The 26032-nt window shown below is 50.1% G+C and overlaps 1 protein-coding gene across 2 annotated transcripts in view; it reads left to right on the top strand.

The window, feature by feature from the left end:
* Positions 1-26032, top strand: part of IGSF21 (immunoglobin superfamily member 21) — a 231592-nt gene that overhangs the window by 196014 nt on the left and 9546 nt on the right. For both annotated transcript variants that reach the window (XM_083628788.1, XM_083628789.1), the window contains 2 exons: positions 8540-8655; positions 13755-14226. In XM_083628788.1, the coding sequence (XP_083484914.1) occupies positions 8540-8655; positions 13755-14226 (588 nt within the window). The remainder of the gene's footprint in view (positions 1-8539; positions 8656-13754; positions 14227-26032) is intronic.

Below are 26032 nucleotides of genomic sequence, written 5' to 3'. Positions count from 1 at the left end.
CATGACAGCTGAGAAAAAGCTGTGCAGGGAGACTATGTGGGAATATATGAGGACCCTCACTGCTGTGTGAACTTGACTTAGCAATTTGATTGACAGGAGTGTGGTTCGGCCACCAGCTTCCCCCAAAAGCGGGTGGTCTGCCCCTCTGTGATTTTGAAAAGAATCATATCTCTGTTATCAATTCATCCTAGTTTTAATGAAGACTTGAAACTGACAAAGCTGCTTTAGAGCTGGGTGGGTGTGTTTGTGTGTCATTTTTGGGGTGACATCCCGGGTGCTAGCCAGTCAGTGCACAACAGCTTCAGTTGTAGGTTTTCTGGAGCTGAGTTTACAGCCCCACGCTAAATCAGAGTTGGAAAAATCCACATGTGAATTGAGGGCAGTCCCAGACAAGCCTTACTGCTCTCAAGGTGTTGCAGCCATCTTCACTGAATGTCATCTGTCTTCATTCTGAAACATCAGCTGAGATAGGAAGACGTCTGCTTGGCAGCTACTCTGACCCCAAACCTCCTCTTCTCCACCATTGTTGTTGTTTAGTAGTTTAGTCATGTCCGCCTCTTCGTGACCCCATGGACCAGAGCACACCAGGCACTCCTGTCTTCCACTGCCTCCCGCAGTTTGGTCAAACTCATGTTCATAGCTTCGAGAACACTATCCAACCATCTTGTCCTCTGTCGTCCCCTTCTCCTTGTGCCCTCAATCTTTCCCAACATCAGGGTCTTTTCCATGGAGTCTTGTCTTCTCATGAGGTGGCCAAAGTATTGGAGCCTCAGCTTCAGGATCTGTCCTTCTAGTGAGCACTCAGGGCTGATTTCCTTCAGAATGGATAGGTTTGATCTTCTTGCAGTCCATGGGACTCTCAAGAGTCTCCTCCAGCACCAGAATTCAAAAGCATCAATTCTTTGGCAATTTACCTCTCCAATTTACCTTGGGATAGGGGCCTATTCCAGAGTGGGTCCGTGGAAATCTAGCCTCCGCAATTAAAGACCAGGTGCTGCTGAAAACTTCGACGGAGGCGTTCATTGACACAGGGAACCAGGGGGAATACAATCTCCCCATGCTTCCCTATATCAGCGGCTGCTCCTGAGAGCATCCATCACAGTTTCTCCTGTTGATCTTTCCTTTGAAATCTTGCAGGGGAGATGTTAAATTGGAATTGGCATTTGTGGTTGGACGGGAGGGAAGAGAGAAAGAAAGAAAGGTAATGCTCCATTTGATAGACAACACTGACTTTTCTTGTCTGCTGACTTTCTCCTCTGTCTGCCCTGATTGGTGCTGGGGAGGGGGGAATCTGGCAGTGACATAATTAGATTCTGACATCTCCTAGGTCAGGTGGGATGGTTTACACCTCCCCTGTTGGTTGGTTCTAAATTTAGCAGTCTTCGGCATTAGGTAAAGTTTCCTTCCTCCAGACGGCACCTTTAATTGGTCATGATGTGTGACTTCATGGTCCAGGGAGCGCGGGTGTGCTCAAGGGATGATTTAGGGGAGCGGCGAAGGTTACTGGCATCGCATCAGGAGTGGATAGCGCCGCCGGGCATTCATTGGGGAGGCTGCGGTGTCCAGACAGAAGGACTCGTGCAGTAATTGTCTTGGCTAACATGACACATCGTCTGTCCCTTATGGATGGTGTCAGCGGCTGATGATGAGCTAAACAGGATGTCACTTTGCTCATTAGAAAGTGCCTGGAATACAGGAAGATCCTAAAAGAGAGAGGCTCGCAGGGAGCAATAGCTTCAGGACCTACCTAGGACCCTCGTGCCTACGGGACCGCCTCTCCCGGTATGCCCCATGGAGGACTTTAAGGTCCATAAATAGTAGCACCTAGAGGTCCCGGGCCCTAAGGAAGTCAGATTAGCCTCAACCAGAGCCAGGGCTTTTTCAACACTGGCTCCGGCCTGGTGGAACGCTCTGTTTCATGAGACCAGGGCCCTGCGGGATCTGATTTCTTTCTGCGGGGCCTGTAAGACAGAGTTGTTCCGTCTGGCCTTTGGCTTGGAATCAACTTGATCCCCTCCCCCTCTTTCCTTTTTCCTTTCTCCTTCTGTGATGAAACTCCTATTTGGGGACTTCCCTGGCTTTTGTTCTGGCCCATGTAGGACCAGTCTGGATAGTTGGCCTTGGTGAAGACTTGACATTTTCATCCCCAAAAAAGTTTTTGATTTGAGTTCCTACTGAAAAGAGGCTGCATTTTAATGTTGCATTTTAATCTTGTTTTTAAGTTGTATTTCAATCAATTGTTTTTATACCTGGTGTTAGCCGCCCTGAGCCTGTTCTTGGCTGGGGAGGGCGGGGTATAAAGAAAATGGCATAAGAAGCACCTGCAGGGTCAGGCTAATGGCCCATCTAGTCCAGCATCCTGTTCTCACAGTGCCAACTATGGGAAGCCCAAGCACAGCAGAACTCTCCCCTCCTGGAGTTTCCAGCTTCTGGTATTCAGAAGCATTGCTGTCTCAGACTTTGGAGGCAGAACATAGCCATCATGGTTAGTAGCCACTGATAGCCCTCTCCTGCATGAATTTATCTAATCCTCTTTGAAAGCCATCCAGGTTGGTGCCCGTAGGTAGATGATGTGTGAGCCTCGACCTCCTCTGCTCTTTCTAAAGCAAGACTGCAGAAAATGCATCCCAGAGATGACAGGAGCACAAATCTTCCGAGCCATGCATCTGTTGCGTTCCATGTAGCTGTCGCTCCCTCCTGTTATTTAAACCCCCAGCCGGCTTTTTCTGTGTTGGCATCTATTTTTTTCCCCTCCTCCACCTTACCATAACTCTCTCTTCCTCCATTTATCCATCTCTCATCTCTAACTCTTTCTTCCCCCCTTCCCCCAACCCTCTCCTGCAAAATGAGTTCTGGGATAATTTCTCTTCCCTGTCCCTCCCAGTCTATCTTTCTCGCATTGTGACACAGATATACAGCCTGGCATTTGGGGACTTGCTTCTCGCTTATGCTGGGGGAGGAGGAGAGCATATATATAAAATTGCGGGGGGCTTCGGAAGAAAGAGATACGATGTGACCAAACATGGCGATTTGGGAATCCCTCTTGAGTAGTTGGTTAAAACTCTGCGTTAGGGGTGAGGAAACTTCTTCAGTCTGAAGGCAGCCTTCCAGGGCGCCAAATGGGTATGAATTTCACATCGATGCAGCAGGCTAGTTTTGATACACTCTCACAAACCCTCTCCATCCTATATCTGTGATGGCCTGGGAATCTGATTCAGAGGCTGAACCGGAGGAACCCCAGCCTGCACAGGAGTCCCTGCCTCCAGGGCCGGCTGAGCTGCGGCAGGGCCTTGGATCTGAAGCACCTGCACCTGTGCCCAGATCCTCAGGAGCAGGCACCAGGTGAATCCACTCTGGCTCCGGAGGGGGTTGAGGACACAGTGCCTACAGGTGCGCCTCTCCCAGCCCTGTCAGGGGAAGGTGAGTCTCCCCCTGGGTCCAGTAACCCTCCAGCCTCACCTGAGCTGCAGAGGCTCAGGGCAGAGAGGCGGAGGGAACTGGTTTCTCCCAGGAGGAGTGCTCACCTTAAGGCCAGGAGAGGCGGGTCTCCTGGGGGCCGGGGCCGTCCCTGTCCTCAGAGAAGATAAAGGCCAGGTTGCGGGAGCAATGTCGTTGAATACCTGCTTCTGCCCGGACCCAGACCTGTCCTTCCAGAGTTCCCTTCCCCGCCCAGCTTCCTGCTTCGGACCCTGCCTCGCTCTTTGTGAACTGTTTCCAGACTTGTGACCCAGGACCGGACTTTGACCACGCCAACGGTAACCTTCCCCCTGGGACCAACACAATATCCAAGCAAACAATATTCATTCTGTTTTTTTATATACCAATTTTTTTGCTCTATAAAACTCACTTTTTCCCTCCTAAAAAGTAAGGGGAAATGTGTGTGCTTCTTATGGAGTGAATGCAGGCTGTGCAGCTATCCCAGAAGCCAGAACAGCAAGAGGGATTGCTGCTTTCACTGTGCAGCGATCCCTCTTGCTGTTCTGGCTTCTGAGATTCAGAATAATTTTTTCTTGTTTTCCTCCTCCAAAAACTAGGTGCGTCTTGTGGTCTGGTGAGTCTTATAGAGCGAAAAATATGGTATATAGATTTTTATTGGGGTTTTTTTTTTTAACATATCATTTCCAGCAATCATATAACATAACTTATTCTCTTATACAATGTTTTAGACTTCCGTCAACACCTCTGGTGATTTCCCATTCTTTATCACTTATTCTGCATTTCTCAATTTCTCTATTACTCTTAATTATCATTAACTAATAATTCTCCTCATAGTCTTTCTTGCAATATTTCAGATAGTCCTCCTTACAAAACTTCTTGCAGTCCTACTAGCGTAATCTGTTTATCCCAATTACTTTTCAAATAGTTCGTATATTTACTCCAGTCGTCTAAGAATCTCTGGTCCCGTAGGTTTCAAATCCTTCCTGTTAATTTATCCAGTTCTGCATAGTTCATCAATTTCATCCGCCATTCTTCTTTCGTCAGTAATCCTTCTTGCTTCCATTTTTGTGCCAACTAAGCAAACAATATTCATTCTCAGAGTTCAAGGGCCCGTCCAATGGATTCAAATGTTAAGAAAGGAGATTCAAAATAAACATTAGGAAGAGCTTTCTGACAGCAAGAGCGGTTCACCAGTGGAATGGACTCCCTTGAAAGGTGGTGGAATCTCCTTCAATGGAAGTTTTAAAGCAGAAGTTGGGTGGTCATCTGTCAGGGATTCTTTGCATTGGGTTTTTTGACCCTTGGAGTCCCTTGCAGCTGTACAATTTTATCATCCTGTGACCCCAGCCAGGCAAAAGCACTCAAGGAAGTTGTGAAGCAAGACCTGCAGCGAACACCAAGGACCAGATGGAGAGGTCTGGAGGGCCACATATGACCCTATTTGCCCCTGAGCTATGGAGGAAAAATAGCTCAGTTGGTTAAAGCAAGTTTTATTTATTGATTTACTGAATTTATATACCACCTTATACCCGGTGGTCTCAGGGCGATTCACAGAATAAAATCACAATCTATAAAAGAAAAATAAGAACAATAACCCAATAGCGCACACACACACACACACACACACACACACAGAGAGAGAGAGAGAGAGAGAGAGAGAGAGAGAGATTTTAAAGGGCATAGGATGTCAAACAGATCAACCAAAGGCCTGGTTAAAAAAGAATGTTTTTACCTGGTGCCTAAAGGTATGTAATGAAGGTGCCGGGTGAACTTCCCTGGGGAGTGCATTCCACAGATGGGGAGCCACTGCAGAGAAGGCCCCGTTCTCGTGTTGCCACCCTCCGGACCTCTCGAGGAGGAGGCGCACAAAGAAGGGCCTCAGAAGATGATCTGAGGGTCTGGGTGGGTTCATATGGAAAGAGGCGGTCCTTGAGATATTGTGGTCCTGAGCCATTTGAGGCTTTATAGGTCAAAACCAGCACTTTGAATTGGACCCAGAAACTCACTGGTAGCCAGTGCAGTCGGCCCAGGATCAGTGAAATATGCTCAAACCGTGAGCAACCTGGCCGCTGAATTCTGCACTAGCTGAAGTTTCCGCATCGTTTTCACAGGCGGCCCTACGTATAATGCATTGCAGTAATCTAACCTTGGGGTTACCAGAGCAGAGGCAACAGTAGTTAGGCCATCCCTGTTCAGATAGGGGTGTAGCTGGGCCACTAGCCGAAGCTGATGGAAGACACTCTGGGCCACTGAGGCCACCTGAGGTTGCAGGTTCAGTCCCCGTATGGGACAGCTTCATATTCCTGTACTGCAGGGGTGTGCTGGTCCCGAGGGTCAACCGTGTGGCGAGGTCTAAGTCCAGTCCGAGGTCGAGGGTGCAGTATGGAGGCTGTCCATCAAAGGTGAAGCGGGGTCCAAGGCAGGGAGATGGGTGAGGTCAGGAACTCCGGCAGAAGAGCAGGACAGGGTGCAGGCAGGAACAGGCTACCAACAATGTTGCTCCCACAACCTGAGACTGGGGCTGACTAGCTTTTATCTGCCCCAAGGCATAGGGCGGCCCCGGTCCACAGGTGACTCGCCTCTCCTGGCCTGGAGGCGAGCACTCCTCCTGCTGGAACTTAGTTCCCTCCGCCTCTCTGCCCTGAGCCTCTGCAGCTCAGGAGAGGCTGGAGGGTTACTGGACCCAGAGGCAACCTCCTCCTCCCCTGACGGGGCTGAGAGTGGAGCACCTGCAGGCAATGGGTCCTCCATCACCTCAGGGGCCAGAGCAGACTCAGCTGGTGCCTGCACCTGAGGATCCAGCACAGGTGAGGACCCTTCAGGCTCAGGCCCCAGCCCCGGCTCAGCTGGTTCTGGAGGCGGGGACTCCTGTGCAGGCTGGGATTCCTCAGGTTCAGCTTCTGAGTCTGAATCCCAGGCCATCACGAGGGGGTGGGATGAGATGATCCTCAAGGTCCCTTCCAACTCTATGATTCTATGTAGATGTGAAAATATTCAATGAAATGTAGGGTCAAGCCTTTAAATGCTCCTAGAAATAATCCCAGGAAAACACCCTATGCTCCTGGGGATCCTACATTTTCTGACTCAACAAGTGGAGCACAAGAGGTGAGGCACAGTCTCTAAAACGACATAAACCAGAAGCACTTATTTGTGCCCACGTTGACATGGGTGATCGTTTGAGCGTTGTCGTTAAAGCTGGGAAGACTTTATAAAGTGTTTTCAAATACAATTGCTGTACAGATCCCCCCGGGGAGATGTCTGTAGGGAGAGGGCCAAGTGGAACGAAGTGTGTGCCTGTTCTCTCTCCAAGGTTGTTCGATATTTTTGAGGCGGAAGCAGGCGGAAGCACATGGCCCAAAGCCCTCTGCTCCAAGCCGAAGGCTCCGATTTGCCGGGCAACGCTGTGTTGCAGCTCGGGAAATCCCGCTGGAGCGCCGGAGCGCGGGATGGAGTTCACGGACTGTCGCCCGGCATAAATCAACCACTCGCTCTCTCAATTTCGGCGTAACGGCTGTAGCGGCGTTTGCCAGCTGGGGCTCCCAACCCGCCGAGCTGACCTGCTTTCCGTCATCGGGGGCTGGGATTTCTTTGCAACTGGCTGGCAAAACTTACAAACATCAGGACAGAATAAGAGCCTGCTGTCCAACACCCTCTTCTCACAGTGGCCAGCAAGATGCCTGGGGAAAACCAGAAAAATATGATGTGAGCACAAGAGCAGTTCTCCCTTCTTGTGGTTTCCAACAAAGGGTGTTCAGAAGCAGTGCTGCCTCCAGCCATAGGGGCAGAGCCATCATGGCTAGTGGCCATTGCTAGCCCTCTCCTCCTCCATGATTTTATCTCCTCCTCTTTTATATCCAGAGGGGCGCGGGTGGCACTGTGGGTTAAACCACAGAGCCTAGGACTTGCCGATCAGAAGGTTGGCGGTTCGAATCCCCGTGACGGGGTGAGCTCCCATTGCTCGGTCCCTGCTTCTGCCAACCTAGCAGTTCAAAAGCACGAAGTGCAAGTAGATAAATAGGTACCGCTGTGGCGGGAAGGTAAATGGCGTTCCATGCGCTGCTCTGGTTCACCAGAAGCGGCTTAGTCATGCTGGCCACATGACCCGGAAGCTGTACGCCAGCTCCCTCGGCCAATAAAGCGAGATGAGGGCTGCAACCCCAGAGTCGGTCACGACTGGACCTAATGGTCAGGGGTCCCTTTACCTTTTATATCCATCTAGGTTGGTGGCCACCACTGATTCCTGCAGAATTGAGTTCCATAGGTTAACAATGCTCTTTGTGAAGAACTGCTTCCTTTAGTCCAGGGGTCAGCAAACTTTTTCAGCAGGGGGCCGGTCCACTGCCCCTCAGACCTTGTGGTTGGCCAGACTATATTTTGGGGGAAAAAATATGAAAGAATTCCTATGGCCCACAAATAACTCAGAGATGCATTGTAAATAAAAGCACACATTCTACTCGTGTAAAAACACGCTGATTCCCAGACCGTCCGCCGTGGATTTAGAAGGCAATTGGGCCGGATCTGGCCCCTGGGCCTTAGTTTGCCTACCCATGAGCTAGATGAAGCAATGCTCTTACTCTGTATAAGGCAGCTCACTTTGCTCCTATTTAATAATAATAATATAATAATAAAAATTATTATTTATATCCCACCCATCTGGTTGTGTTTCCCCAGCCACTCTGGGCAGCTTCCAACAGAACACTAAAATACAGTAATACATCAAACATTAAAAGCTTCCCTAAACAGGGCTGCCTTCAGATGTCTTCTAAAAGTCTGGTAGTTGTTGTTCTCTTTGACATCTGGTGGGAGGGTGTTCCACAGGGCGGATGCCACTACTGAGAAGGCCCTCTGCCTGGTTCCCCTGTAACTTGGCTTCTCGCAGCGAGGGAACCACCAGAAGGCCCTCGGCGCTGGACCTCAGTGTCCGGGAGAACGATCGAGGTGGAGACGCTCCTTCAGGTATACTGGACTGAGGCCGTTTGCCTACCCATGCTTTAGTCTTTCCTGAATCTTCCAAGGTGTGGGTGGCTGGGTCTTTTCGGTGGGGTATGATACCAAGGAACAATTGAACTAACTATCAGCTATCTTCCTCTTGCTCCAACAGCTCCTCCCATGTCTATCTCGGTCATTGCTGCAGACACGCCAGCTCCCTTCAGCCGCTACCAGGCTCAGAACTTCACTCTGGTCTGCATTGTCTCCGGTGGGAAGCCTGCCCCAATGGTGAGTTTTGGCAAGGGCAGTGAATCGGGGAGAGGGCAGAGCATTCAAGGAGGTTGGTCCACATGACCCTTGGGTTCCTTTGCAACTCTACAGTTCTCTGATTCTACCATTTTATTGGGACGTGGGTGGTGCTGTGGGTTAAACCACAGATCTAGGACTTTCTGATCAGTAGGTCGGTGGTTCGAATCCCCGCTATGGGGTGAGCTCCCATTGCTCTGTCCCAGCTCCTGCCAACCTAGCAGTTCGAAAGCATGTCAAAGTGCAAGTAGATAAATAGGTACTGCTCCGGCGGGAAGGTAAACAGCGTTTCCAAGTGCTGCTCTGGTGCACCAGAAGCATCTTACTCATGCTGGCCACATGACCCGGAAGCTGTATGCCGGCTCCCTCAGCCAATAAAGCGAGATGAGCGCCGCACGCCCAGAGTCGTCCATGACTGGACCTAATGGTCAGGGGTCCCTTTACCTTTACCTAAGGAAAAGCAAGATATTCCGGGATCAAATCAGAAACCAGGACAGCTTCTGCAAATCCGGGACTGTCCATGGAAAATAGGGACACTTAGAGGGTCTGAGAGAACGCTTGCTCCCTATAAGCAGCCCTGGTCAATAGCCCTGCTGCAGCTGTTGGAGCCGGTTGACATTTCTGATCCCCCTTGGCTGATCCTTTTTTTTAAGCCTAGATGATGCCCTCAGCCCACCATGCTGAAATATAGATGAACAGGGAGAAGGGAGTTGCAGAGGCAACCGCAACCAGGCTAAGTGAAGCAGTTTGTCGCCTAAATGGGTGCCTTCCAACTTACAATTCTATCATTGTATGAACTTGCATGCCTTCTGTAGGCCATAGGATCAGCTTCATATCAGTTTCATGCTGAAGTTGTGGACCAGGTTCGTATAATTGTAGAACTGTAAAGACCTCCAAAGGTCCTCTAGTCCAACCCACTGCAATGCAGGAATCGCAGCTGAGGCCCAAGCTAAAAAGGGGCCCATTTGGAGGGATTTGGGCATTGGCCAAGTTGGGTTATGCTAGCCACAGATCGCTGAGGGTCAAGTTGGCTGGTCCAGAGCTATCAGGGCTTTTGTCAGACAGGAAGGAGCAGCAGGCACTGGGTGGGAACACCCCATGAAGAGGCCAAGATCCCCCTGATCGCCGGCTGTGTCTCCCCAGGAGAAGGTAGGAGCCCGACAATGCCGGGCTCTCCTTCCTGCAATAGCAGGATCAGTGCCTCTACTGAACAGCTGCTCAGCGGAGGCTTCGATCCTGTGGGTGTAGGCTGCTCCTTTCCAAATGGCTTCCATGTGGGCAGGGGCACCAGCTGCTGGGGGCCAAGCCCTTTTGGGGCCCCTGAAAATTTTGGGGGGTGGGGGGCCACCACCCTGTGTTCAAAAAATACAGAGACAAAGCTTGGGACTGAATGTGGCATGGCTCCAGCGGTTGGCACCTTCCTGAAGGTCAATGCAGCCTCCTCCTCCCCCCCTCCGTGGCTCCAGGATGTGGGGTGTGAAACACAAGAGCAGTCAAGTACAACGTTCCTAGAGTGAACATGTTTACACATGGGGAGGAATGTTTGTCCAGCCAGCAGGTAAACTTCCTGTTTCCTTCTGGGCTGGGACAGGCTTCCTCTGCATGTGACTAGAGGTGGGCGTGGCCTCACCTGTGCAGGTAACGACAAAAGCACAGGGCAGGGCAGCCATTTCTCTCTCTTTGACTACATGCATCAAAGAAGCAACATCTGCTTTGCCAAAGATGCTCTCTTGGCTTCCAGCCAAGAGAGGACAAAGGGACTGTCTCCTTATGAGATAGTTTCCAGGTGTATGCTACTTTTCTAAGTTGCCTTATTTTTCGCTCTGTAAGATGCACACGACCATAAGACACACCTAGTTTTAGAGGAGGAGAACAAGAAAAAAAATGTTCTCTCCCTCTCTGCTCAGCGCCTCTCCAGCAAAGAGGGAGGAGAAATGGAAGGGGCTCCGTTTCTCCTCCCGCTTCGCTGAAGAGGCGCTGCGCAGAGAGGGAAAGCTGCACAGCGGCTCTCCAGCGAAGCGAAGCCAGGAGACAAGAGGGATCGATCCCTCTTGCTCTCCTGGCTTCAGTGAAAGCAACACGAAGCCTCCGGAGCACAGCGGGAGGAGCTGTCCCGCTGCGCTCAGGAGGCTTTGGGCAGCTATCCCTGAAGCCAGGAGAGCGAGAGGGATCGGTGTGCACCGATCCCTCTTGCTCTCCTGGCTTCAGCGAAAGCTGCACAGCCTGCATTCGCTCCATAAGACGTACACACATTTCCCGTTACTTTTGAGGAGGGGTAATGTGCGTCTTATAGAGCGAAAAATATGGTGAGTCTGCCTTCTGGGATCCGATTGTGAACAGAATGTGAGTAAACTCTTTCTATACTTTTATAGAAGACTGTGTCGTGTCTTATCTTTTATGAGGGAATAAGGGGAAAATACAAGAACAGTTATTATAGAGGCTTTAGCGAGCCTGAGCAAACGCATCCGCCTGTGAGTTTAAAAAGGGGAATGTGACTCTGCTAAATTGTGAACTTGCTAACACAAGTTGGAAAGGCTATAATCAGACAATATATCCTCTCCTGCATCCCTGAACGTTCCCACACAGGAAGAAGTGGAGAAGGAGCTGCCAGCCATTGCAGCCATGAGACCACCGTGCTAGGCTTTGCCCCCAGCTCTTCCCGATGTCCTGATTTCACACCTGCAACATTGACACCCCCCATTGCCCTTGCAAGCTGGCACTCTGTGTGGAGGAAAGTTGCTTATGAATCAGTCCCCTGCAGGATCGATGCCTCTGCACAACTGCTGTGTATAAAAGACATCGACCCTGTGGCTGTAGGGTGCCCATTCCTGCAGAGAAGCCACTTGAATTGCCTTCCCTTGCTGTTGGTCGGAGGCAAGAGGACAGACACCCCCCTTTCTTGGAGGAGCTCTCTTTTAGGAACCCCTCCCTAGAGAGACCAAACTGGCTCCCTCCTTGCTGCCCTTCCTTTGGCAGATGGAGGCTGTTCTATTCTCACAGGCTCTTGGGAACTGACTGTTTTTTTAAAGGAAAGGGCTTTCAAATAGAGCCGTGCTGCTTTTATCATCTGCAGTCTAATATATTTGTGGGAGTTTTTTTTATCCCTTTTAATTCCATTGGAGTTTAATTGCTTTTTTACTGTTGTATGCTTTTAGCTTTTTGCATTTTATGTGCGTTGTTTTAAATTGTGGAAGCTGCCTTGTGTCCCAGTTTGGGAAAACAAAGGAATATAAATAAATACAGTTCTACTTCTGTTCATCATCATCATCATCCCCCCAGCAATGTCGAGCTAGATGGAATGAACAACTCAGTGGCAGGGCACGTGTCAGCCTAGATAGCTAGCTCATTAGAGAGCGGTGCTCATAATGCCAAGGTCGCAGGTTCGATACCTATATGAGACAGCTGCATATTCCTGCATTGCAGGGGGTTGGACTAGATGATCCTCAGAGTCCCTTCCAATACTATGATTCTATGTTTGGCATGTTGAAGGCCCCTGGTTTGGTCCCTGACACCTTCTGGCAAGCATCCCCAGAGAAGCTGCTTTTAGTCCAATGGTGTGATTCAGTATGAGGCAGTTTCCTGGGTTCAGGAGTGAGACTCGGCTTCCCATTTCCTATCTGTAAAATGTGGATGGGGGAAGCAAAGGTGGCCAACCTTTTCAGGCTGTTGTGAAGCAGAATGAGATCTGTCCAGTGCATCAGTTTGCATGCTGTTAAATGGAGTTTGGAAAATGATATCTTCCTCTGCGGTCCCTCTGGAGATGTCTTGAATTTGTCGGCTGCCTTTTTTATTTTCCTCCCAGACTCATCCCTCCCCTCTCTCTGCCTCATCTCTCCCCTTGTGGATTCTCTTTTATGCAAACACACGCAAGAGATTTAAAGTGGGGAGGCGGTGGGAGAAGTGAGGGGGGGAGAGGAAGAGAGTTGAGGATCTAAGGACCCCGAGACTTATTTCTGCTTATTCGTTCCGAGGTTTGAAGCATCTGAATTTTTTAAAAGGGAGAGAGAGGTGAGAGGAAGCCTTTTTCAAAAAACGCACACTTAAAAATAAAATGCAAACCACACACTTATCTGCAAACATTCCTGCGGCCGTTTCATTACCACCATGACATCCCGAGCTTGAAAGGAGCTTTTGATAAAGGAATACAATCTTCTCTTCAGAGAGAGACGTTCAGAAATATTTTTAACAGGCGTTGCGTCTGCAGAGAAACCATCCTCCGAGCTACACAAACACACTCTCGCATGCACCTCTGCAGACTGGCCCCCTCTTTGCGTGCATACCTGTGTGATCATATAGCCACAGTTCGGGGTAAACTAATGTGGATGCCACCCTACGGATGTTGTGGGTCTCTACCATCAACATCAGCACCATCCAGGACAGCTCAGGGATGCCAGGGGTCCAGAAGCATCTGGTACCCAAATGCATTCTGGGAGGTGGCCACAGGATCCTGCTGGGACAAGGGGCTCCTGGGCCTAGGAGCCACTAGGGTGAAGGTCCTCTCTGGGGCCTCAAATAAAACTCAAATGTTCATTGTCCTCTCCTGTGACTTAGGGAGGTTGGCAGAAGCAGAAACAGAAATGGAAATTTGATATCCGCTTCCTTGTCCCATGTCTGGAACAGAAATCGATGCAGCAGATGTGATTGGTATTAGCTGTTGTTGCTTTCCACCTACAAATGAGACGTAATTGATTATGCTCTTCCCTCCCTCCCTGTTTCCATTGTGTTTCCTTTGCACCAGAATTCACGGTGTGGAATAACGTAACGACAGCGCAATATACACTAGTTATTTAATTTCGCCACAGTGAACAGTGAGGTGAATAGGGAAGGCCCTGGCGGAAAGTGAATGGCAGCAGAATGGAAACAGAGCTGCAGGGCTGTGGGAGGGAAATGTGAGCGGGGAGGGGTCTCCTAACAAATTCTCAGCTTCCATAACAAACTACAACTCCCATGATTCTTTGAGGGAAGCCATGGCTGTTCCAAAGTGGTATCGGAGCGCTTTAATGGTGTGGTGTGAATGTGGCCTGTATTTCTGCTCTTGAGAAGGAATTGACTCCAATCTCTTCCCAAATTTCCCTCTCCAGGTGTACTTCAAGAGAGACGGGGAGCTGATCGAGGTGGTGCCCCTCACAGAAGCCCCCATTAATGCCGCCGGGTTGCAAGACGGCCGGGCGTCCCGGAACCTCTTCCACCGAGACATGGACGACACCAAGATGCAGAAGTCTCTCTCCCTCCTGGATGTGGAGGACCGGGGTGGGAGGCCCTACACGGAGGACCCCTTGAAAGGCCTCACCCCCAACCAGGGACTTTTGTTCAGCCCAGCTACGGAGATCATCCCAGAGACTGTGGTGAGCCGGGAGTTTCCGCGGTGGATCCAGAATGTGGAGCCCATCTACTACTTCCACCACACCCACATCCCCATCAGCGATGGCACCGTGGAGGTGCGGGCCATGCTCATGTGGACGCTTAACCCCCAGATAGACAATGATGCACTCTTCAGTTGTGAGGTCAAGCACCCTGCCCTCTCTATGCCCATGCAATCCGAAGTGACGCTAGGTAAGATGGATGGCCACCATGGTTGGTGGGAGAAAGTGGGGTGGGCACATGGGAGTGGGTCAAACCATCTGGAAGCGGACCTGGAATGGGCACTCGGGAGTGGACCGGTCCACCTGGAGGTGTATATGAGATGTACACTTGGGAGTCAATTGAAACATCTGGAGATGAATGTGGGATAGGCATTTTGGAGTGGATTGACCCATCTAGAGGTGATTACGGCAGAGCTCCATCATGTCTGCTCTGCGCTGGTGCACTGAGGACTAGTTCTAATGGGCTCCAGCTGCAGGAGGGTAGACTTTGATTGAACCTATGGAGAAACATATCTGTTGCTACAGTGGTTTGAAAATGGCATCAATTGCCTAGGCTAGGGAAGTGGGGCCTTTGCTGGACGTTTTCAAGCAGAGGTTGTATAGGTATTTGTTGGGCATGAGCAAACTCTGGATTCCTTGCAGTTGTGTGGATTTAATGATGTACATCCACAAGGGCTGTCACATGGAAGAGGGAATGAGCTTGTTTTCTCCTACTCTGGAGGGTAGAACCTGAACTAATGGCTTCAAGTTACAAGAAAGGAGATTCTGACTAAACATCAGGAAAAAAATTCTGACAGTAAGAGCTGTTCAACAGTTGAACAGTCTCCTTTGGGAGGTGATGGACTCTCCTTCCTTGGAGGCTTTTAAATAGAGGTCATGAACGCTTTAGCTGAGATTCCTGCATGGCAAGAGGTTGAACTAGATGACCCTCAGGGTCCCTTCTGACAGGACCAGTGGTCAGCGATGATGGGAGTTGTAGTCCCAAAACATCTGGAGGGCAGAGTTGCCTGGTATAATGTGTTGCAGCATTCTAACCTAGAGGTTACCAGAGCATAGGCATCAGAAGTTGGCTATCCTTGCCTGTTGGGCCACCAGCTGAAGCTGATGGAAGGCACTCTGCACTACTGAGGCCACCTGAGCCTCAAGTACCAGCAATGGCTCCAGAAGGACCCCCACCCCCACCCCAAGCTACGTACCTGCCCCTTCAGAGGGAATGGAACCTTATGGATGACTTTGAAAAGGTCTTAGACCGATTCTTGGAGCATTGGGCTATCAACGGCTACCAGTAATGATGGATGTATATTACTTCCAGGATCAGAGGCAGTCTACCTTTAATTTAAGTTGCTGGGGATTGCAAGAGGAAAGAGCTGCTGGTGGACTCAGGCCCTGTGCGTAGGCTTCCCTTTGGGTAATCTGGGTACCCACTGTGAGAACAGAATGGCCTGATCTAACAGGTTCTCTTTATGTTCTTATAACAACCTTTAATGCATTCTAAGAAGTATAGGAAGTTTTATTAAGCACCAGTGCACATCCCCACTGTGAAATTCCACATGAATTCCCCCTCCCACCTCCCACACAGGCCAAAATGATTGGCCCAACACTTGTTGAGATTTGAGCGTATTTCCAAGGGAAGCAAATTGGTGTGGCACCAGGAAGGCGCTCTCTCTCAAAAAAGGGGTCCTTCCAAGCATACGGTCCTGGAACTGTTCCTTTTAAATTAAGGAAATTGCCTGCCTTCCTCCACCACCCTGCAGCTCCACCTGCTTGTACTTTCCTTAGGTCTAATGGGCTCTTCAGACCATTATCAGCCATCTGAGATTGCCTCATCCAGCTGAGATCTCTTGTCAGGCATAAATGATGGTTCCCTCCTCCCTTCCGTCCTACACATTTCGTTCCTCCGTTCTCTCTTTCCTTCTCATTAAAAAAAGAAGGCAGTTATCTAGAGTGTGAGCGGAGACCTTCGCTCTCCTCCTCCTTTGTTCTTGCCCATCATTAGTGAGCAAGATTTGAGCTAACGAGCCTTGGTGGACTGCAAGCCGTGCTGAAGGAACGCCAGGGGGAATTTTCTGCTTCCTTCGTTTCATCCAGTGGCTTAGCTCTGCTAGGAAGGTGTGTCATTCACCTTTCAACCTGGGAGCTCCCAGGGTGGTGATTAGCTGTGACTCCTGCATCACAGGGGGCTGGGCTAGATGACTTTTGAGGTCCCTCCCAACCCTACAATTCCATGAGATGAAGAGTCGCCCAGAAGTAGAATAACCCACAGAAATTACACACATCTCCATCTTCAAACTAAGCCACCTTTACTGCCCCTAGGTACTGCCATTACAACTTTGCCATCTGTGGAGCGAGATGGACCACAGCTCTGATTGGGTATAAGGCAGCTTAATTTGCTCCTATTTAAGCCATCCTGGGAGGACCTCTGCCTGAAATTCTGAGAGAGCTGCTGACAGTGTAGATAATTCAGAGCTAGAGGGACCCATGGTCTTACTCAGCACAAGGAAACTTCAATACGATCATATGAGTATGGCTCTCCTAGCTTGACGACCTGAGATCAGATAGCAAGGCCCAGATATCTACATACGTCCCTTCAAAATGTGCTCCAGGCTGAGAAACTGTATCGCACTTGGAACTCCTGGTTGCTGAAGGAGTTCAGAGAGGGAGCACGGATGAAAGTCAGATAAGGTTCTGGCTGCCATTCCTTCATCGCGAAGAATCTCACAACCACTTCTGAGGAAAGCATTGATATCATAGCTGAAAGGGAACCTGCCAGTGTCATAATGCCGTTATACAAATCTATGGTGTGACCACATTTGGAATACGGTTCCGGGTGTCTGACTTCAAGAGGGGTGTTGTTGAGTTGGAAAAGGCTCAGAAAAGGGCAACCAAATTAATCAAGGCGGTGGGTGGGGGGGTGACTCCCCTATGAAGAAAGATTGCAGCATTTCGGACTTTTTATCTTAGGGAAATGGTGAGTGAGAGGAAGTACATGAAATGGTGAACGGCCTGAAGAAAGTGGATCGAGGGAAATTCTTCTCACTCTCTCAAAACACAAGAACAGTGAAGCTGAATGTTGGAAGATTCAGGGCAGATAAAAGATAGACCTTCATGGAGTGCACAGTGGAATGCAATGTAGCACCAAGGGGCAGTGGCGTAGCGTGGGTTGTCAGCACCCGGGGCAAGGCAAGTAATTTGCGCCCCCTAACCCGTGGATTTGCGCCCCCTAACCCGTGGATTTGCGCCCCCTAACCCGTGGATTTGCCCTAACCCCCAGATGTTGCGCCCGGTGCGGCCGGCCCCCCCTGCACCCCCACGCTACGCCACTGCCAAGGGGGATATCCACACAAGGAATAAAGTCCACTTGCACAATGGGACATTCACCCCTCTCCTCCCACACGCCCCCCCAAACCTGTTTCTAGGGGTTCCTCCATCCCTCCAGAGCAGATTTTGCATTGCACAAGCAAACCTCGTTCCTTGTATGCCACAACTTTGTTGAATCTTGCCCCTTCTGAAAGTGGTGGCTCACTTGCCATGGAAAACCCATCTATCTCCCTTGCCAATTTTTGAGGCATAGCATGTGGGTCAGTTTTAGCTTGTGGACCAGCTTTCTTCCAGACCCATTATTTCCCTGCTGGATCAGTAGGACAGAAACATTTCATGAGTTGGCATCCCATCCCATACGTTACAGCAACTGGCCTCTGGTTGGCCAATGTGAGAACAGGATGTTGACAAGCTGGAACGTGTGCAGAAGAGGGCAGCCAAGATGATCCAGGGGTATAGAAGCCAAGCCTTATGAGGAATGGTTGAAGGAGCTGGGTATGTTTAGCCTGGAAAAGAGGGGACTGAGAGGAGATATGAGAGCTATCTTCACATATCTCAAGGGCTGTTATATGGAAGATGGAGCAAGCTTGTTTTCTCCTGCTCTGGAGGGTAGGACTCGAACCAACAGCTTCAAGTTACAAGGAAGGAGATTATGACTAAACATCAACAAGAACTTTCTGACAGTAAGAGCTGTTTGATAGGGGAACGGATTCCCTCAGGAGGTTGCGGACTCTCCTTCCTTGGAGGTTTTTAAGCAGAGGTTGGATGGTCATCTGTCATGGATGCTTTAACTGAGATTCTTGCATTGCAGGGGGTTTGGACTAGATGATCCTTGTGGTCCCTTCCAACTCTGCAATTCTATGCTTTTATGCCTCTATGCAGGGACGCGGGTGGCACTGTAGGTTAAACCACAGAGCCTAGGGCTTGCTGATCAGAAGATCAGCAGTTCGAATCCCCGTGACGGGGGGGGGGGGGGGAGAGAGCTCCCGTTGCTCAGTCCCTGCTCCTGCCAACCTAGCAGTTCAAAAGCACGTCAAAGTGCAAGTAGATAAATAGGTACCTCTCTGGTGGGCATTTCCATGCGCTGCTCTGGTTCGCCAGAAGCGGCTTAGTCATGCTGGCCACATGATCTGGAAGCTGTACGCTGGCTGCCTCGGCCAGTAAAGCAAGATGAGCACCGCAACCCCCGAGTCAGCCACGACTGGACCTAATGGTCAGGGGTCCCTTTACCTTTATGCCTCTATGAGTAGATGGGTCAGTGCCCTGATCCATCAGGGCTCTTCTTACTTTCTTACGTTCTGCTTAGCATCCATTGTTGATCAGTCAGTCTTAGGGGGCCTGGTCCACAGACCATAGCAGGAGAAACCCAACATCAAAAGAGAGAGGGTGGACCCTTAATCCCTTAAGAGAAGTCATTAACCCTTCCCCGTTTTACTTGATCCAGCTCCGCTTGCTGTCCCCTCCCCTCCCCTCTCAGGCTAGAGGAGGAAAATTAGCCGATGTTCTTTAAGGAGCTAATCCTGGGAAGAGTGTCCTGATCAAACATTCCATTGAGCCTTGCCTTTGCGAGAGCTCCTCTCCTCCTGTCAAACCCGACATTTACATATTAAAGACAAAATACCTTTTATGTTAATCCCCAGTGGAGAAGCTGCCTTTGGCTGAGAGAGACATAAATCTTACACTTCCAGGATAATGGGACTCGGGCAAGGAGATCCTGTGCTCAGTGCAGAGGCATTTGAAGGATGCTACTCCCTCCACCCCCATCTTAAGAGTCGGTGTCTGTGACAAGAGTAGAGCAAGGGGATTGTCGAGCTGCAGGAAAGTGGCTGGTGGCGGATGGTCACCGGAATGTAGGAAGCTGCAAAATTCCTGGTCAGGACCTTGGTCAGCTGTCTTGGCATTGTCCACACCAGGGGTCAGCAAACTTTTTCAGCAGGGGGTTGGTCCACAGTCCCTCAGACCTTGTGGGGGGCTGGACTATATTTTGAAGGGGGGGGACTGAATGAGTTCCTGTGCCCCACAAATAACCCAGAGATGCATTTTAAATAAAAGCACACATTCTACTCATGTCAAAACACCAGGCAGTCCCCACAAATAACCCAGAGATGTATTTTAAATAAAAGGACATGTTCTACTCATGTAAAAACACGCTGATTCCTGGACCATCCGTGGGCCGGATCTAGAAGGCGATTGGGCCACATCCAGCCCCCAGGCCTTAGTTTGCCCACCCATAGTCTACACCATGCCATGGGTCGACAAACTAAGGCCTGTGGGCCGGATCAGGCCCAATTGCCTTCTAGATCCGGCCCACAGACGGTCCAGGAATCCAGGCAACGGGCATAGCGCATGCGCAATGGTTTTTGAGACTCAGCCAGCTTGGGGGTTAAAAGTAAGGCAGGCAGCTGCTCGAGGCAAGCCCCTTCTTCATCTGTCGTGCTTGCACAGCAATGTTTTCTTCCGGGGTGGGGGGGTGGGGAAGAGGGAAAAGGAGCCACAGTTTGGATTTCCACCATAGAGTTGCCGGCAACTGACCTCAGGAAGGGCAGTTGTGGCAGCAGGGGCTCAGAGGTGCCCCGGGAGCGATGCCCGCTGGTGTCTGTGGCGGCGGTGCTCTCTGCCGGAGGAAGCAGGGAGCGCCTGGGCGGCTGCACTCCAAAGTAGTTCTGTGCTCTGCTGGGGAGGCTGCTTGTTAGCTACACGGTGCAAGCCATGGAAAGGTAATAGCTGCCGCCTCGTCTTCCCTCATGCAGGGAAAAGAAAGTTTTTGCTTGAGCAGCGCTGGCCTGACTTAGCGGGGCCAGTGGCTTTTTCCTTTACCCACACATGCGCACACGCTCTCCAGGGCTGACAGGAATGGTGCGCTTACCTCAGCCCCCCATCCCTCCACCCCGCCTTATGAGAGAAATAATAACTGTCAATGCGTAAAACAAAGGAAGCAGCGTGGGTGTATGAGAGAACACTCCCCCCCCCTAAAAAATCACATTTGGGCAACATTAAGGTTGGTCCCAATAAGGGTTTTTGCCCAAAATGTGGGACATAATCATGGCCCCCCACAAGGTCTGAGGGACAGTAGACCGGCCCCCTGCTGAAAAGGTTTGCTGACCCCTGGTGTACACTGAACTGGGGAGGGGGGCGGGGGCGCTGTGGTTTCAACCACTGATTCTCTTGGGCTTGCTGATCGTAAGGTTGGCAGTTCATGTCCACTCAATAGGGTGAGTTCCCGTTACTGTCCCTGCTCCTGCCAACCTAGCAGTTTGAAAGCACGGCAGTGCAAGTAGATAAATAGGTATGGCTGCGATGGGAAGGTCAATGCTCTGGCTTCCATCATGGCGTCCCATGCACCCGAAGCGGTTTAGTCCTGCTGGCCACATGACCTGGAAAGCTATCTGTGGACAAGTGCCAGCTCGCTAGGCCTGAAAGGGGAGATGAGCGCTGCAACCCCATAGACAAATATGATTGGATGTAACCGCCCAGGGGTCCTGGTCCTTTACCTTTACCTTACACTGAACTGCCACAAGGATCTATCCTTTCGTGCTGGAAAGGATATACAGAGGCTCTGGCCCACTGCCAATGTCCCTGACTATCCAGCACTGCCCTGTCAGCCTGGGGCAATGCTAACCAGCAAGGAAGGCAGACAGGCTTTGTGGCATTGGTAAATAATAGAGGAAGGAGTGAATAATTGACAGGGAAATGGTTTGATCTCCAGTGGGCAGCCTCTGCATGCTTGAAGGCATTTGGGGTACTGGACTGCAGAGACGCTGCTATTTTTAACATCTTGTGGGGAAAAGATCTGTAGTAATTCTCTCTCCACCCCCATTTGTATTAAAAACGGGGGGTCCAGAAGAAGCACAACTATTGCAACAGTTCCCCATTAGATACCCCAAAGGGAGGCCTGCAAGCACGCCCTGATTGAGATTTCCAGAAACTGGTGTTCAGAGGCATACTGCCTCCAACACTGGGGGTAGAAGATAGTGATCATGGCTAGTAGCCATGGATGGCCTTTTCCTCCAGGAATTTGTCCAACCTTTTTTAAAAAAATCCCTCCAAGTTGGCAGCCATCATAACTTCTTGTGGGAGTGAGTTCCACAGTATAGCTATGAACATCAGAAGAGCCCTGTTGGATCAAGCCAGTCGCCCATCTAACCAACCCATAGCTGTCAATTTACAGATTTGAAAATAAGGGACCAGCAGCCTCGAAAATAAGGGACCAGCAGCCAAAATAAGGGATTTTAGTCAACCAGCAGCCAAACAAAGCCTCAAGTGGTGGTTCCCACAGCGCAGCAACCCAGCAAAGGGGATGCAGCAAGGGAAACCACCGGCACCTCTCCATTGGGAAGCGCTGAGCAAAGGCGAGTCTCCAGGCAACTCGGCCGATTTGATCGGCACAAGGCATGCAAGCTCCACCCCCCAGTCGTTCTTAGACTCCTTATTGGGTGAGCAACACAGCCAAGCAACACAGTTGGAGCCTCCCTCCTCCCTGGCGGGCAGGGAGGGAGGAAGAGGAGCTGCTTCCTTTGAAACCCAGGAAATTTAAGGGACATCATCAATCTGGGACAGCAGTGGGAAACGGCGCTGGGATAAGGGAGTTTCCTGCCAAATAAGGGGCAGTTGACAGCTATGAACCAACCAGATGCCTACAAATGTTGACCTGAGTGCAACACGTCTCTCTCCACTTGTGATTCCCTGCAACAGATATTCAGAGGGATTGTGGGTATCATTTTGTGAAACAATCCTCACTGCAAGGAGTCAAGAATTCCCACGGACAGTCAAGAAGCTTCCTCTAGGATCTAAGGAAGAACTTCAGAATCTAAATTAGAACTTCAGGATCTAAGGAACGTCAGAAGAGCCTGGCTGCTGGATCAGACCAATGGCCAACTGGTTCAGCATTGTGTTCTCACAGTGGTCACCAAGGTGCCCCAATTGGAAGCTCTCAAGGATGGATGTAATTGAGCACACTCAAAGGCACACACTTCCATTATCTCTTGAGACAGATGGATTGCCAACAACCAAAGAGCCCTCATGCTGAAACAGCTGAAAGACACATGTTGACCCCCTCACTTATTGCTTGGGAGTTCTGGGCCAACCTGCTGTGCTCCACCCACTCATTTTCACTGACCAGCACTGCAGAATGATTAGAGCAGCCTTTCTCAACATCTTGGGTCCCCAGATGTTGTTGGACTACAACTCCCATCATCCCTGACCACTGATCCTGCTAGCTATGGATGATGGGAGTTGTAGTTCAAGGTTGAGAAAGGCTGGTGTTAAGAGAGTCCTCCATTCCTCCATTCCTCCATTCCTCTTCCATCAAAGCATGAAATTTGATCACCTCCTTTATTAAGAGGCATAACTGCCATCGTGGTGTTTATTAACGGTCGTAAAAAATTGAAATGGTGGTAGGGAGGAATACCCCAGGCCCTGGATGTGAGTGGAGAGTTTTTGTTGCCTTGGTGGATTCAGGCTGTGCAAAGAAACCTTTCTGTTTTATTTCCTGCTTGTTAATTTAAGTGACTTGCCCTGGTATTAAGGAACAGGGTGTGAAAATGGATTAGGGAGGGGGAAGATGCAGGCAAGCTGCTCTTACTCTGGTTCTTCATGAGCTGAAGGGGAGGGCAGGGTTACATCCTCTGTGACCTGCTACCACCATCTGAAATTTGCCACATCCCCATCCCAGGTAGAACCATGCTTTGCTATTTTCTCTAAGAACCTAGATAGCTTCAAAAGAGGATTCCAGAAATTCACAGAGGAAGAGGAAGCTATCGATGGTGACCAGCCAGGGTGCCTGTGCTCTGGCCGCGCAGTTGGAGGAATCATTAGAATCATAGAACTGAAAGGGACCCCGTGGGTCATCTAGCCCAACCCCCCTGCAGCCCAGGAATTTCAGCTAACCCATGACAGCTGGCCATAATAATAAGAATAAGAATAAGAATAAGAATAAGAATAAGAATAAGAATAAGAATAAGAATAAGAATAAGAATTTATTATTATTTATACCCCGCCCATCTGGCTGGGTTTCCCCAGCCACTCTGGGTGGCTTCCAACAAGACACTAAAATACAATAACCTATTAAACAATAAAAGCTTCCCTAAACAGGGCTGCCTTCAGATGTCTTCTAAAAGTTTGGTAGTTGTTTTTCTCTTTGACATCTGGTGGGAGGGCATTCCACAGGGCGGGCGCCACTACCGAGAAGGCCCTCTGCCTGGTTCCCTGTAATTTGGCTTCTCACAGCGAGGGAACCGCCAGACGGCCCTCGGCGCTGGACCTCAGTGTCTGGGCAGAACGATGAAGGTGGAGACGCTCCTTCAGGTATACTGGACCGAGGCCGTTTAGGGCTTTAAAGGTCAGCACCAACACTTTGAATTGTGCTCAGAAACGTACTGGGAGCCAGTGTAGGTCTTTCAAGACTGGCGTTATATGGTCTCAGTGGCAGCTACCAGTCACCAGGCTAGCTGCCGCATTCTGGATTAGTTGTAGTTTCCGGGTCACCTTTAAAGGTAGCCCCACATAGAGCGCATTGCAGTAGTTCAATGTTTCCAAACACCAGTTGCTGAAACTGCAAGAGGGAAGAGGGCTCTTGCACTCAGATCCTGCCTGCGGATTTCCCAGAAGAGGCATCTGGTTGAGAGAACAGGATGTTGGGCTAGATGTGCCCCCTTTAGCCTGAACCGGCCAGAGTTGGATTTAGGACATATGGGGCACCAAGCCTAGGAGGTGCTGTGGGGCATCACAACTATGACATAGAGCAGGCATGTCCAACAGGTCGATCGCAATCGACCGGTCAATCTCAGGGGTGTCTTAGTATCAAGTTATCAGGTTAGTGATCGCCTTTGTGTTCCAAACCCTGCTCCCCCTAAAAAGCTCAACAACTTTGGTCAAGTCTCCCCTAAAAGAAGCTCAGCAACTCCTGACAATGACAATGGATAGATCACGGCCAGAGTGGGACGTGCCTGACATAGAGGATTGAGCAGAACAGAGGACGAGAGGCAAGGGGTGTTAATTTTGTCTGAAAGACCAAAGCCCATCCCTGATACACCAGAGTCTTCTTATGCTCTTAAATGTTAAGTCCTTCCTTTTATCTGTCCTAAATCTTCACAGCTTCAGCTTCAATGGGAGCCCATGAGTTCTAATGTTATGAGAGAGAAAGGAAAACATTTCTTCACTGCACTGATTGCATTTATAACCCACCTTTTTCTCCCAGAAGGCATAGCTGTCAACCGTCCCTTATTTGATGGGAATGTCCCTTATCCCAGCGCCGTGTCCCGCTACTGTCCCTTATTGATGATGTCCCTTAAATTCCCCGGGTTTCAAAGGAAGCAGCTCCTCTCCCTCCCTCCCTGCCGGCCAGGGAGGAGGGAGGCTCCAACTGTGTTGCTTGGCTGTGTTGCTCACCCAATAAGGAGTCTAAGAACGACTGGGGGGTGGAGCTTGCATGCCTTGTGCCGATCAAATTGGCTGCGTTGCCTGGGGACTCGCCTTTGCTCAGCGCTTCCCAGCGGAGAGGCGCCGGTGGTTTTCCTTGCTGCATCCCCTTTGCCGGGTTGCTGCGCTGTGGGAACCACCGCTTGAGGCTTCGTTTGGCTGCTGGCTGGGCTTTCTGCCTTTGGCTCGGAGGGGCTCAGAAGTCAAACATCCCTGTGCTCTGAAAATCCCTTATTTTGGCTGCTGATCCCTTATTTCCAAGGCTGCTGGTCCCTTATTTTCAAATCTGTAAGTTGACAGCTATGCCAGAAGGTAGTATGTATGGCTCTCTCTCTTCCTCATTTGATCCCCACAGACCTCCCCCTTGTGAGGGAGGTTAGGCTGAGAGACAGTGACTGCCCTCCCTTCCCAGTATGTTTCATGACTGAGTGAGGATTCAAACTTTTTTCCAGGTTTTAGTGCGGCGCTCTAACCACTACACCACACTGCCTCTCTATCCCGTGCCACGCATAATTTTATAAACTTCTGTCACATCACCGCTTACTGATGTGGAAACATGGAAGGCTGAATATAAGATTGGGAAATGCCGACTGACAGGTGTCAAACTGATGAGAAAGACCAGGCCAGTCTGAGATTGGCAGCTTCTTCCTACAGTGGCACAAAGAGCACAACTGGTGCCTCTCTAAATACAGAAAATGTAGAAACCCCCTAGAACACTTTCTGCATGTCCCCCTTGGGGTGGGGGGCGTCGCCCCAGTCTTAGTGTAAGCCAAGGGAATTTAGATCTTTCGTTGCCAAGGTAACCTTCCTTGTTTCATCCAATCAGCTCTGACCCTTACCAATTCCAGCACATCTCCACACATCCTTTGAAGAGAGTGGAGCGCCCGGCGATTCTCATTTATGCATGCAGCTTCGTTGCTTGATCTCCGCAAAAAGACACAACTTGGGGCACTTTTTCTGCCTCCTAGACGCCTGACCCCCACATAGCCAGTGACTTGTTAAGGACAACCGATGCAAATTATATTCTGATTTGTTCAGAAGGGAGGTTAGGGGGATGATGCTGGTGAATTCTGTGTGGAAGGTTGTTAGGAAAGGTATTGAAGATAAAACAGCCCATCCGTGGTGCAACAGCAGTTGGAATAACTGAACAGTCCTAGTCCCCACACTTCAAAAGGGATTTTGTAGAGCTAAGAAAGGTGCAGAAAAGGGCAACTCAAAAGATAGTGGGGCCGTAGCAGGTCTCCTGTGAGGTATTGTTATAT

The sequence above is a fragment of the Podarcis filfolensis genome (genome assembly GCF_964270895.1).
Source record: "Podarcis filfolensis genome assembly, chromosome: 8".
NCBI classification, from domain to species: Eukaryota; Metazoa; Chordata; class Lepidosauria; order Squamata; family Lacertidae; genus Podarcis; species Podarcis filfolensis.
This window is presented reverse-complemented; position numbering and strand designations above follow the sequence as displayed.